We start from the raw sequence: 15,717 nt of genomic DNA, 5'->3' as shown, positions 1-15,717 counted from the left end.
AAATAATATTATATTTTATATCGATGTACCTACGTCTATAAACTGTATAATATAATTTTATTAATTTTGGCTATTAAAACCTTTTACTATTTGATAAATAGTACCCAATATAATTATTTACTTTGTAACATTAATACGTCTTGTTCATGGTCCGTGTACCTGCGAACGATGATTTGGGTACCTACCATGAAGGTGCCATGGAAATTTAAACCTCTATGTATAGCTAATATGTATCATAGTTTATTAGGCACAACGTTGATCAGTCAGTATGTCGGGAATCGTCCTATTATAATATATAGGTACTATAGGTACATAGATTTATAATCCATATATTATAAAAATTATAAAATGTAGGCGGTAAACTTTTATTTTAATTAAGAATTTAATTTTAATAATTTATCTAAGATTCATTGATAAAGATTTTTATGTTCTATTTTAATATAGGTAATAATTAACTAGTAAAATAAGTCTAATAAGTTTTAAATACCTAATGGCTAATACCCTTTTAAGTGTTCATTCAATGTCATATAATGTTTCCGCGAGGCGAGGCCATGAACCTTTGATTCTGTGGAAATTAGTCATAATAATATGACATTGGGCGATGATGTAATTGCATATTTTATATAGTATTTTACGCGACAGTGTTAAATTTGTTTTATCAGTTAAGTTTATTTATAACTAATTATTATAAAATAAAATTGGTACTTTGGTAGGAACGAGGTACATATTAATTTTATAAAATATAACTACATAATACCTATATACCTACTTGTTTGTATACCACATTTGCATATTACATAAACCTACCTATTTAGTATTTGTAGATGAATAACAAAAGTGCATATATAGGTACTATATAATAATTAAGAGCATAGAAGGTAATAATTATTAGTCAATATGTTTCAATATATTTATATGTATAAGTAACTTATATACCTCCTACCTATTTGAATATTTTAGAACGGCTAGTGAATATATAAGAGAACCGATGTAGTTTTATGATGAGTTATTATTTACTTTATGACCATAACATCATGGTTAGGTACTGTATAAGTGTTAAACACGAAAATCTATTCTATTTACATAGGTCATGGGTAGTATACATAAACATAGTGTTATATTAGACATATCCCATGATAATGCACCAATGCGGTATAGGTAGGTACCTATATTAAATCTGTATTTATAAGTCACCCCTTTTCACTTTTCCAATTTCAGCACTAATATTGCTAAATATTTATGATTGACGGTTGTTACTTTTTTATAATTATTTATTTATTTTTATTGAAATATCAGGCATCAGCAGCTAACTCCACTTTTTATTTCGATAGTAAATAACGGCTTGAGTAGTTGAGTCACTGGGCAGTGGCGTATACGATATAGATTATAAGTACTGGTAACTGGTGTATTAACGGGGGCGGGTGACGCAAATATGATATCTGCCCCTATATAGATTGTTCTTACTTCTAGTAATTGAAATATGTTAATATTATAATGCATTATAATTTATAACCATGGCTTTCAACAAAAATATATTATGTTCCTTACAAAAATTGTATTGCCATGACTGTCAGAAGCAGATCTAGGAGGGGGTCTAGGGGCCAGCCCTTCACCTAAGACAGATTGTCTACTACCTACTTGGTACTACCGGATCGCTACCAATTCTCCCTAGTTCTCCCTATAGTACCTACCTACCATTTATTATAAATACCTACCACATAAATACTATGAATATTAAATAGGTACTTAGCTACTGTATTTATAATCCCCACCCTCCCCCCAAGAACTGTGCACTGAGTCCGTCCCTGATAATTTTTATGTATTATTATTTATTGTTCTGTGGTTAAGAAGACACCTATAAATTTATAAATAGTTATAATGTACCAACATAATTATGTATATATTATACGTTTAATGTACTGGCAGGGCCGCATTTAAGGGGGGGCCCTGGGTACAACTGCCCCAGGCGCCAGTATTTTAGGGGCGCCAAAATGTTGTGGCCAGAAATATGTTTACTTGTGAATTATTAAAATAAATTGTATAATTTTAATTATTTTAATAACAGTATTATATATATAGTATATTAATATTATGCTGTTTGACATTTTTTTAATTAATATTAATTTGCATAGTTTTATATAGTTTTATTTTATTTATTCATGAAATACCTACAACCTACCTAAATATGTTAAAAAAAAACAATTTATATGATGAATTATAAGCAAGGTTTAGGTGACATAAATTCAAATGTATCTTTGCATATAAACAATATTTGTAAAAAAAGCACACATTGTAAAACAAATATTCTTTTCTGTGCTCAAAATCTAAAAGGTTAATGAGGATCTATCTTCCATATTTTCCGTAGGCCCCTTACGGGGAAGCAATTTTTTTCACCGTTGCTTAGGGGGCGCCAATTTTTTTTTGCACCGGGGCGCAAAATGTCTAAATGCGGCACTGTGTACTGGTTAGTGGTTACATACCTACTCGATACCCAGCGTACCGCGGATAAAAACTTTTAACTACTAATGTTGACATCTGAGTCAGCGGAACACAGTTAGCATAGAAAAGAGGTTTGTATTATAGTTAATATAGGTACTTAATAGTGTGATGTTAGATTAGGTATATTTTATTTATTATTATAGACTATAATATTTAGTCATGGTTGTAACTTGTAATAGTTTATCATTTTTGCCGCGCATCTGTTGAGGGGGGAGGCACCGCGGAATTCGGAACGTGACGTCATCACTGCGTATTGGCGTATACCGTTTGTCGTCGTCACTCATCGTCGACATACTACACATACCTAAATGTTTGGCCGTGCCCACTGCCCACTGACACCGCTGAGGCACTGATTATCGTTTCACCATGCTTGCACACGGTAGTACGGTACCACCAGTAAAGCTTGAATCATAGATGAGTATGATATAATGGCTTGAATCAGCACACTGATTTACGGTTGACGACGTCTACTATATATATATATATATACGTTGCTCCAATAAATAATAATATCGGTAGTTTCAACCGTTCGTAGGTTTATTGTTATTATAATATTTGAGTTTCTTTTATCTATGGTTACAATCATAGACCTTATAACTAATGGACAGCGCTTAGAGAGAGAAGTCAGGGGTACGATATAGAGTGACAGAGAAAAGAAACAAGTAGCAAAATGTATACACGTCCTATGCGGGCTTTATGCGGTGCTCCTTCAATACTTAATGTTTTTTCTCTCTCAGTTATATGGTTATATTATGATCGCCCAGCATTGTAGGCAGGGTGGAGTGGAATGCGCTGTTCATTAGTTTATAGGTCTATGGTTACAATAGTCCGTACTCTGTACTCTGTAGCACCGCACGGCTACACGCCGCGTATCGTTGCCATTGATAGGTTGCGCTCTTGCGCCATCGTAGTCATCAGTGCCTCAGTGGTCGTTCCGTTCCACAACTCGTTCCCCGTTGTTCGCCTATCACGGTATCACAATAATACAATATTATATTAATTTAATAAAATAGATAATAATAATACAACGTCTATTCGTCTCAAACAACATTTTTTTTTCAATAACGTTCTTGATTCTTATTTCTTCCTACCCACGGTAATTAATCAAATAACTGATGCACGCGTATCTCCTCCCCAACTGTTGAAGAGGTGCAGGTACGATCACGACTGTTTCTCGCCGTCGTCGTGGATTTGGGGCGTCATCTACGACGTGCCGTTTGACTTTTTCGCTAGAGAAGCTTAGTTCGTATAGGGTGTACATTTAAACAAATCACTCAAACTAGGTAGTTCGATGATAATTGTTTATACTCCGATCCGTTGTCACACGGCGTCTTAGTGTTCAGCCAACATTCCCTGATTCCCCACACTAGTTGACGTTCAAAGCATCGATATGGAATTGTTGAGGTAACAATTTTCTTCTCGGTAAACCATCGCCATGTCCTCTGTATCCGTCATGGACACACTGTCCTTCACAGTTTTATCCGTGATATTCATCCCGTTTCTCCTTTTCTTTCTCAGCATCGTTCTGTTGGCGTATGTCGGAAAGACGCTAGGATTACAACAGATCTATGTGGATTTCTTAGTTAAAGTATTTGAGGTAAGTACTACTTGAGATATTAAATATTTTGTTCACAGCTTATGATTATCAAAATGTATATTATTATTGTTGTTATCTATTTTAATACTTTTTGTTAAATTACCATCAATTTATGAATTAAGTAATTATTGACTCTTATATAATTGTCCCTAGGTATATCATATTAATATTATAGTAAAAACTGAATATTAGTACCTATGTACCTAAATTGTATTTCATTAAAATGAACGTTTTCAACTTTAATCATTGACATATTATTTGGTAATTGAAAAAAAAATACATTAGATGCAATTAAAATGTTTTGGTTATTCCTCTATTTGATTGACTGTATCTCTATCAATAATAAAATAGAGTGATATTTTTTGAGATATTCAAATGGTTAGGTAGTTTTTGTAGTTTAATTTTCAATTTTCATTATTAGAAAATATTTTTATTTTTTTTCAAATTGCTTGATAATAGTGCCATTATATTAGTAAATTTGTAATTTAATTCATAAAATAGGTTTGTAAAAATATATTAACAAATATATGAAGGAATATAATATTATGTTGGTGAAATCATACTTTAAAAATTATAAATATTAAGTAGGTACCTAAATTATAGTTATTGAAATGTAGATACCAACTAATATTAGAATTTAAAAAAATGGGAAAAAAGGTATACTTAAATACTTACACTCAAATTTAAAGAATTCTGAATTTTTCTGACATTAGTGATATATGATTTATACTGATACAGTAATGCAATATGTAAGTAGGTAGATATATAAAAGATGCACCTTAAACTAATTAAATACTATAGGTACTTAATACTTAAATAATATCTAAACATTAATTTAAATAAATTTGAATGTATAAATAAACTTAATTGAAATGATTAAACCTATATTTTATTTTCACAGTAAAATATAATTTTATTTTAATGAAATATGCTAATTGCTAATGTAGGTACACAAGTAGTCATAATTTTGATCACACCTCAAATTATTTAGGCTGTGCAATAGCATCATTCTACTGCACCCTCATACCCTAAGCATTTTTCACTACGGGTTGTCAAGAGTTTGGTACATTTTACCAATATTAGGTGACACACACGACTACCATCCCATTAATCAGATAGAAGATTCAATTTTTAAAAATTTTGACCTTTTACCTAAAGTTAAAAATTTGCTTAACTTCATCGGTGAGTGATTAAAATTAAAATCTAAGAAATTTAAAAAAAATTTAGGTTACTAGTATAGAATTGTTATTTTTTTTTATACCAATTGAAATTTCTAAAATTTAAGAATTGTTCGAAGTTTTTCCTAGTCTGCGTTTATGTTTTTATACGAGTTTTTATACCTACGCTAAGTACACTGAGTACACATGTGATAAATAGTGATATAAAACTAAGTACAAACATTTTTTAAATTAAATGAGATTTAAATAGATTTGAAAAAGAAAAGAAAAGAAAATTTTAAATCTAAAATCCTAAATATTATATTTAATATTTATATGAGTATTTATGTGTCATAAAAGTAGTGAATATTGTTTGTTAAAATTTAAATCATTTGATATTAAAAATAAATATATATTTTATTTTGGTAATAACATTATAAAAGTTTAAAGTACAACATGATACATATGAATATTAATACTTAGTTTAATATTAACTAAAAAATGTTCAAAGGTCGTGAAAGGGTAATGTTCTTTAATGATTAATGATAGTATATGATATTCTATGTTTGATAAACAAATATGTATTTTCATAACTTATCAGTTATGTATATGTTGGTTCATCTCTATTCACTATATTACTTTTCATTTTGCATAACTAAAAAATATGTAAAAATATGTTACAAAATGTTTTTCGATATTCATACATTATATCATGTAAAACCCAGAAAGCACAAACCTGTTTTTTTAATTTTACTTTTATTTATACCTACTCATATAATATAAGTTGTCTGTCTTTATGTACCTATTATTATTTATTTATACGTCCTAACTAACTATAGTACTTTATTATTTTCTAGTAACTTTTAATTTAACAATATAAATTATATATAGTAGATATAGTAGTTATAGAATTTAATTTTGTTATTTAAGTGTTACTGGAAAATAAAATAAAATAAAATATTTAAGATAGGTATTATGTTCCATCTTTTCCATCATAGATATTATTTACGGGGTTCAATAATTAAAGAAATTATTTAGTTTATTTATACAAAATATAATATGTGGGTAAAATACCTAGGTAATGTAAATATAAAGTAATGAAACTTATATTGAAGAACATAATGTATATTATAATATGTTCTATTTTATATTCAGAATTATATACCTTATCTGTATTACTTCGACAACATGCATACTTAAATAGAATAATAAAAAGCCCTTCGTAAAACTAAAAAATTTAGCAAAATGAATATAGTCATTGCACTAAACTAGTTTTGAACCTTATTTAGACAATCATTAGTTAATATGATTTGGTTATATTATTACTTATTAAAAAAATATTTTAAATAATCAATTTCTCGATCAATTTATTGAATTTCTCTGTTCCATTTTATTGTTTTAGCTAATATTTTATTATTTTCTGCAATGCAATGCATTAGGTAGAAAATTCAAATAACTGGCTTTTATTCAATTTAATTAAACTGCTTAGTTAAAAACTGTTTTTTCTACACTTTTATTTTTGATAGTTGATATCAAAAAATATATTTTCAAAAATGTCTGTTAAATGTATAATAAATAATATCTATTTTTAAATAAGAAGAAAATTTCATAAATATTATACTTGTTATAACTTTTAATATGATTTTTAATGACCTTGCCAGTTTGTCCTGATAACAAATAACCTTATAATAATATATAAATTTAAATGTATATGTAAATATGTAGACATATACATTTTAAAATTATACCTATTAATTGGAATAAAATAATTATATATTTTGTAAAAAAAATCTATATCATATTTTAGGTTATAGGTTAATAATATTAATTAATAATAATATATATTCATATATAGGTAGGTTACATATAATATATCATTAATATATCGACTTAGAGGTCTGAAATTCCTTGAATTTTGTAGGTAATGCAATTTGAATTAAAATTATCTTTTCACACATTTTTATACTATCTTCGAATTATATTCTGCACCATTAGTGTAAGGTAGTGTAACATAAAACCTTGGATCATATACTATGGATGTAGCCACAATGTATTATTTTGTTGCCGATATTAACAACAAGTCTCCGAATTAGGTGATTGATGAATGCATGCATGATGCAACTCCTCGCATAATTATCCATAGGTTACAGAATTATTCTAAATCTTAGTTTGTGGTTAATTATATTATGTTATATAGGCATTATACTATTTTTTCAATATAATATTATATTTAAAACATAACATGGTGATTTGATAATAAATTATTCTTGGGTAAATATGCAAGAAGTTGCGTCGCGCATGTGACTTTGAACACCTGATTCGGTGACTCGTTGCTGATATCGTCAAAATTTTTTTGTATTGATTTAAAATGCTGTAGCGCCCCATCTATAGTATATAATCTAAGCATACAACAACATTTTAGGCCTCTCATCACTTAGATTAATTTATTAGTATACTTATTTAAAATGTTGGCATTTTAATTTATTAAGATATTTATACTAGTAATTTAAACACCATTTCTAGTACCTACCAATTGTATTCGCATTAAGAAAATTAATACAATTAATGTGTTATAATTCAATGCAAAGCCAGGATACAGGCAGTACCTCGGTTTTTCAGTTCTTGAGACTTTTGTCAGCCTAAAGCTCTTTGTAAAAAACAAAAGTCAGCTAACTTTTGTTGAAATTTGTAATATTATAATAATAATAATAATAGGTATTCTAAAAAAAAAAATCAACTTTTATTATGTAGATACATAATATTACATCTTTTATAATTTATATTTATCAACATATTATTTTAATTTTAGTATGGACGAGAAAATCTAGAAAAACAGTCGAAAAAACAAACAAAAAAAGTCGAAGAAACTGATAGTGAAGAAACTGATGATGTTGATGAACTAGATTTGGTGACTGAAATTGACACGGATACATTAAATGAGTCTTCAACACATTTAGAGCCAATAAGCTCAAATGGATCTATCTCTCGTAGTAACTCGACTCATAGTCTATCTAATGGAAATGTTGATAAAAAAATACAGAATGGAGCTCCACCTTTAATAAGCAGACAAGATTTAATACTAGTTCCAGATCCAGATCAAAATTACAATGGCAACAATAATGTTAAAACTGAAGGAGTAAGTTTAAAAAATAATAGTTATATTTTTATATAGAAAATATATTATAATAATTTTATGTATATAATGATATTCAATTGAAGTTAAATTTAATTTATAAATATCCATATTTAGGGTAAACAAATATTACAAAGAACTCGTTCATTTAATACTTTAAAACGAGAATTTGAACTTGCCGATGTGCTTGATTATGTGAAAACTGGTGTTGAAGCAATTATAGAGGATCAAGTTACTTCACGATTTGAAGCAGAAGAACTTAAGGTAAAAATATCTAATGTGTGTTATAAATTTATAGTAAATAATATTATAAGACAATAGTTTAACTAGTTTAAATAATTAATCTATTGTATACCTTGTAACAGTAGGTTGTAAAATATGTTATTTGTGTAAGAACATTTATTTAATTTACTTAATATAAATTATGGTTTTTAAAACAAATTATTTATATTATAACTATATTAATTACAGTTCAATAAAAAAAAAAAAAAATTTTAAATTAGTAATAATATTAGGGGACTGGGAGGAAAAAATCTTACAGAGAAAATCACATATTCAAGGAACCCTAACTTAGTTACAGTCACCTATCACCATCACTCTTAATTTAACAAATAATTTTTCTATACAAAATTCTCTAAAATATTGTATTACCTATATTTAATAAAAAAAATTCCTAGAAAGTCAAATTAATTTTTTATAAGTGTTTGAATTTCAAATTTGTACGATATTGGATATTGGATTCACCCCGTACATAAACAATTTTCTTATTTAGTGGCAATTCAAAAACAAAAAACTATACATATATTATTTTTTTCGTATACACATAGTACAATATGGTATATTCAAATAAGAACAGCAGCCCAGTCTGCTACTGAATAATATATATATAGGTATCTACTATCTGGTATAATATGTGTTAATTATTGATATAAATGTAATTATTTTTAGTCATGGAATTTGTTGACAAGGACAAATAGACATTATGAGTTTATCAATTGGAAAATAACAGTCATTTGGATTATTGGATTTATTGTAAGATATACATTTTTGTTGCCATTACGTGTGTTGATTTGTTTCTTTGGCGTAAGTTTTTATTTTTCATTTATTTATTTTTATTAATTTGTTAACTTATATTATACTTTTGAATTAGTCTAAAGCTATACGTATTAAAGTATCAAAGTTTAATTTAAAAATTAACTTTATCTATTGTATATTATTTTATTTTATATAAATAATAATTGTTTTTAATTAACTATAAATATTAGGTTTGTTTTTTAATATAGGGTAAGCTTGCATAAATTTAAAAGTATAAATATTAGTAAATTATTAGGTTAACTGTGTCCGGCTCAGAATTTGATGACCTAAAAAAGAAAAATGATATTTTTCAATTGACCCAAAAACATTTTAAAATGCTTTCAAAAGTGTAAAATCCATAAAAATACCTAAATTAATATTTTTTTAAATTAATTTCATAAATAAAATGTTTATATTAAATAATAAAATACATGAAAATTATTATTTCATCACAACCGATTATTCTTGATTTCATTTAACTAGACCTCGCCCGTTTAAATTTGAAATATATAAATTAAATAAATATTAGTTATATAGATTTATATGTTATTGAAGCACACTTTTATGTAGGAAAGTATCTGTTTAGACATTCCAATAAAATTGAAAGTCATCAACTTCCAAGCTTTACTAATAAGTAATGTTGGCGATTTTAATGCTGTATATTATAATTATTAAGTAGGCATTGTAATTATTATATAAACAATGGAATAATGTAATACAAAATATAGAGTACTTATTAAAAATAATGTATAGAAACCTATCAAACGTATTTTTGTTTCAAAAATGCAATGTATAATTCGATCTACAGGTTATGTTGTTTAGTTTAACAATATGCACTATTTGGTTGACCATAAAGGATGAATCAATACAAAAATCATTGATAAACTCTATATCTCAGTATATTTTTGTATTGTTTCAATATGCCATGACAATGGTCATAAATGTCCATAATCCGCAATGGATTCCAAGACGTAATGGAATCTGTGTAGCCAACCATACATCGCCAATTGATATTCTTATTCTATTTGCTCACAGTTATTATATTTTGGTAATTAGTCAATATATGCATGTTTGCATTATTTGATGAAAATACATAATTTATGAATAAATACAATTTTAACTTTCAAATTATACTGCACAATTTAATTTACCAACAAAAGTAAGGAGTAAGCAATATATTTTTTTTTTTATCAATGACTGTTAAACTAAATTAGTTTTTTTTATAAATTATAATTTATTTTACTTCCATTTTTATGTATACATAATTTTTTATGGAAATTATGAGAATTGAATTAATGTTTAATTTGAATGTTTTGTTTGGCAAAATTTTTAAATTCTTGCTTATACCTTTTTGAGTTTTTGTCATATTGCTTACGACATACTATACACACTGTCTCCTTTATGAACCTCATATGTATACTACCTTCTTTAACTTAAAAGTTATTAATTTCTTCTAATTGCACTCAGTGCATGACATATAATACACATTTATAAAAGAATATGGTTAATTGTTCACATTTCTTAAAATAATTTCTATTTTTATAGTTTTCCAAGTTATAAAAATATTTGATTTACATTAATATTCTACAAATATTTATTTAATATAATTTGTAGTATATAGGAGGGTACCTTTGGTAGAATTTCAATTTTACTATAAGATTTCAGGTAACTTTTACACTCTGTGCTTGAATTGAGGAGAGGCTTAGTATCCCTTCTTTTTTAAATATATTTTAGTGTACCTCTTCTAATTATATCCGAATCAATAAGAAATTTAAAAATTTGAATACGCATTTTTAAAAAATATTTTTGCATCCCATTCTATTTCTTTCAAATTCAAGCATTGCATATACTCACAAAATAATCATAACTATCAAAATTCAAAATAATAATTTTAAGGTTTTATATATTAATCGTACCATATTGTACATTGTAGGTTTTGCAAAACTCAAACTATAATTTAATTCCTAGACTTATATATGTATTTTAGACATTTGGAACTTCCAAATTGGAAGTACTATATCTTAATAATATAAAAATATATCTTAAGAGTTTAAATGAGGAAATTAGATTGTTTATATTATATTATAGTCTCGTGTAAAATGTATATACATTTTTTATTTTGGAATAAAATCACTTTTTTATTACCTCACTTTTGTTCACTTATATGATAATTTTAATATTTTATGTGTATAGGTCATGTGGCTGTGGATTTGTACATTAATTGTTGGTTTTGTGCCTGATAGTATGGGTAAACGTTGGCTGAATCAAAATACATCTATTATGTGTTTTCAAGTTTTAGCTGCTTCACTATCTTCAGTCATCACCTATCATAATCGCGAGAACCTACCAAAGCGAGGCATTTGTGTTGCCAATCATACATCTCCAGTTGACGTACTAGTGTTGGCATGCGATAACCCTTATGCTCTGGTGCGTCTTAATAAGTGCACCATCATTATTATCATAATGCAAATATTTAAGAGTAGTTTATCCAAAAACATTATATTTTAAGACGCACCTCTAGAAAACGCCATAAATTTAATGATTAAAGTAATACACATTTAACATATTTTGCTTTGTCTAACAGTCATTTTATTTACAATAGGGATGTCATTTTGTTCAAAACTATAATTTGGAACACTGCAAAATCTTCCCCCTTACCCTGTAAAGAATAAGTCACAAGAGTGACAGTCTTTACTCTTTAGTCATTACCCTATAGTCAATAATCATTACTATTGTTTGTCGTAGAACAAATAAGAAAGAACAAATTATAAACCCTATTTTGTTTATAGTATCCCTACTGGCCTCTATCAGCCATGTTTCATTGATGTTTAAAAATGTATTTACTATTATTTCAATTGATTTTGATAGAAACATAATATTTTGTATTTTTTAAATTTTATTTTGTTTATACTTGGAACAAAAATTTTTGCGCAAGACTTGACTTTATAAACAAATATTTTTTTATACCTAACGGGAACTTGTGTACTAAAAACCAGCAGTGTGTCTATAAAAAATTGGGACAAACGGCAACCCTGGTTTACAAATATATTAATTTATCTATCCATTCTATTATACTACACATGTAACATTACATTTCTACAAACTAAATTTAAAATTCATATTTTGGATAAACTATAATTACCTTCTAATAAGAAAACTAAAACTATAAAATATTAATCAAATCATTTTTACATTATATTTATATTAGATTGGCCAGCGACACGGAGGGTTTTTAGGAATCCTTCAAAGAGCATTAGCCAGAGCTTCTCCTCATTTATGGTTTGAACGATCTGAAGCTAAAGATAGAGAAATTGTTGCAATGAGGTGAATATATATTTATTGTAAAACTTTCATTTCTATTTTTGAGTGTTATTTATATTGCTATAGCATAATGACTATGCTATCAATAAATTATTTATTATCTTCACTCACACCTTCTGCACAAAACAATACGTGTACAATTGATTTAAAAAAATTGTTTTGGTCGGCTGAGTGATTCAATCAAACTGAATAGAGTATTGTAGATTTTGATTGAACCTTGTCATTGTAATGGATATTTGTGTTAAATTTGAATTTAATATTAAATCATTATACAATATGAAAAATGATTCTAACTGAAGACTGCATGTCAGTTTCTATTCCTATGGGTATTTCATGGTGTATTTATATTATTGTTGGTAATTTATTTTTCTATTAGTAGTGTACAGAATGTTGAACTAATTTTTCCAAAAACATTACTTATATTATTGTTATTAACTTAAAAGCCAATACTGCGTTCCGTAGAACGTTGTGAATAAGTTTGTCATATAAAAAGTTTAAAATAAGTCTAAATATTTTGAAAATGTCATTGTCTCAACTTTTAAATGATTACTTATACATTTTTCAGACTACGAGAACATGTATCAAATCCAATTAATCCACCAATATTAGTATTTCCTGAAGGAACGTGCATCAACAACACATCTGTTATGCAGTTCAAAAAAGGAAGTTTTGAAGTTGGCAGTGTTATATACCCTGTAGCTATTAAGGTAGGTTACATTTTTTGAAATTGATGTATCACTTAAAACGTTAACAATAATTTACAAAATGTTGTACTTGTATGGTTTTAGTATGATCCAAGGTTTGGAGATGCATTTTGGAATAGTAGTAAATACTCAATGATTCAACATCTTTATTTAATGATGACATCTTGGGCAATTGTTTGTGATGTGTGGTATTTGCCTCCAATGTACCAAAATGAAAATGAATCAGGTGCCGATTTTGCAAATCGAGTAAAACGAGTAATTGCTGATCAAGGTGGTCTTGTTGACCTAGTATGGTAAGACAATTCTATAATATCTATCAGCATTAATTATTACATATATGAATTAGTTACTCCAGTAACAGTAGTTTTTCATTAAAATTAGAATTCAAGAATCTGAGCAATTTTGGTAATATACTGTTAAAAATAATGGGTATTAGGAAGCCTTGGATATTGAGGTTCTAATATTTAGTGGCAATGGGGCCCTTCCCCAAATATTATATTAGTCCCTACATGACTCATATCTATAGTTGTGTGAGGACAAAGCCCTCACGGTTCACATTGATGTTGTGTTAGCCCCTCTCCTAACATTGTATTATGTTTCTGATTCTAATTTTTGTACCTAATAAAAATCAATTATCATATTTAACATAATATGGTTTAACACATTTTTTTTCTAATCTAAAATCATTGTTATTTAGATATAATATTATACTGTATCTTTAATTGTATTTAAGACTTGGAAATATTAATATGGAATTGTAGTTTGCTATAAATTGTTATAAATTCATGTTTGATTTTTTATTTATTAGAAGAGTTAGTTTTATATAAACATTTTAATAAGTATTAAAAATTGTTACATATTAATAAATCAATCAAAAATATTAGGTATTTAATACAAAATGTAAAAAAAAAAATACTAAACATAATTCTAAATCAAATCCCGACACTTGGGTCAAAATAATTGTTGTACTTGTAATGTCACTTGAAAAATTAGTTTTTGATTACCTAGACTCTAGAGATATTTGAAGTTCAATATCATACAAAAAAATAATTCTTATTCTTAATAAACCTTACACTTTAATTTACACTTCAGTGCACTACATTATGTTATTTTGTGTTTGAGATGTAACTTTAAAAAGATTTTTGCAAATCATTTTATGTAATTATTATAATTTAATGTTTAAAATCAAAGATAATATTATATAGATTATATAATATTGTCCATGTTTAAAATAAGTTATTGTGATTATTATCTCTGATATTAATTATCTAAATAAAATATTTTCAGGGATGGTCAACTTAAACGTAACAAACCGAAAACAGAATGGAAAGAAAGACAACAGGAAGAATTCAGTAAACGATTAAAAGTCGAATAGCAAAATTTTATATTATTTTTTAAAATTACATATTGGTTATATAACAACGCATAATGGGATTGCTTAAATACGTCATGACAAAAATGGAATGACTCAATCCATCAGAACAAAAACTAGTCGTACATTAAATCACCATTTTATTTTTTTGTTTAATATTTATTTTAGGTTTAAATAATAAAGTAGATATTAAATGAACTATAAATTATTCAATTATAAAAACATTTTGTGAACCATAATATTGATTTTGGTGGCAGTCGTTGAACTGGATTTCCGTCTGTGATTTAAGTAAGCCTTTGAATAAGAATTTTTAATTACTGAAAATGTTCAACATTTGGATGTTACTAATGTTGAATTTAATATTTACGTGTAATTGTTGAAGTAGGTTCCAATTTTATCTCTTTCTTTATTTATAAAACGTTGCTTTAAATTATCCAACATATTTACTTAGATATTTATGTTAATCATATGATTAATTAAGTTAGTTCCTTATTAGTTCGTTTTTATGAATTATTAAATTATACATACCATAACACAACAATTTATTTTTATTTAAATTTATTTTGGTATATTATTTTGTTTCAAATGAAATTGTTGTATATATTGTTTTATAATTATATATTGATTCGAAAACTTGAAATATACACAATGTAATAATAGAACTAATATTAAAACAAAACTTTTTTGTTAATATGTATGATGTGCAACTATATATTATTTTTATTTAAGATGTATTTTCAATAAAAAATAATTTAAATTATTAAACTATTCTAAAAACTGAAATATGTATGTAATAGTTACAATTTTTCATATTTAATTTGCTTATTATTTTTAATCTTTTGAGCAAATTCATCAATATA

At 26.5% G+C, this 15,717-nt stretch overlaps 1 protein-coding gene across 1 annotated transcript; it reads left to right on the top strand.

Moving 5' to 3' along the window:
• Positions 1–3,254: 3,254 nt before the first annotated feature.
• LOC100168781 (glycerol-3-phosphate acyltransferase 3) lies at positions 3,255–15,207 on the top strand. The gene is made up of 9 exons (XM_008180423.3): positions 3,255–4,096; positions 8,063–8,389; positions 8,504–8,650; positions 9,335–9,469; positions 11,654–11,887; positions 12,669–12,784; positions 13,347–13,488; positions 13,570–13,778; positions 14,773–15,207. The coding sequence occupies exons 1-9, from the start codon at positions 3,935–3,937 to the stop codon at positions 14,858–14,860; spliced, it is 1,560 nt and encodes a 519-aa protein (XP_008178645.1). The 5' UTR covers positions 3,255–3,934; the 3' UTR covers positions 14,861–15,207.
• The last annotated feature ends 510 nt before the right edge of the window (positions 15,208–15,717 follow it).

This window comes from Acyrthosiphon pisum, chromosome A1, assembly GCF_005508785.2.
Source record: "Acyrthosiphon pisum isolate AL4f chromosome A1, pea_aphid_22Mar2018_4r6ur, whole genome shotgun sequence".
Taxonomy (NCBI): Eukaryota; Metazoa; Arthropoda; class Insecta; order Hemiptera; family Aphididae; genus Acyrthosiphon; species Acyrthosiphon pisum.
The sequence above is the reverse complement of the archived record's forward strand: the minus strand, read 5'-3'. Positions and strand labels throughout refer to the sequence as shown.

What these genes read in the sequence shown, in the direction of transcription:
- LOC100168781 (XM_008180423.3), top strand. Translation starts at nt 3,935, where the DNA reads ATGTCCTCTGTATCCGTCATGGACACACTGTCCTTCACAGTTTTATCC. An exon ending in ATAATGTTAAAACTGAAGGA is followed by an intron (nt 8,390 to 8,503) that starts GTAAGTTTAAAA and finishes ATCCATATTTAG; the next exon opens with GGTAAACAAATATTACAAAG. An exon ending in AGAGAAATTGTTGCAATGAG is followed by an intron (nt 12,785 to 13,346) that starts GTGAATATATAT and finishes TACATTTTTCAG; the next exon opens with ACTACGAGAACATGTATCAA.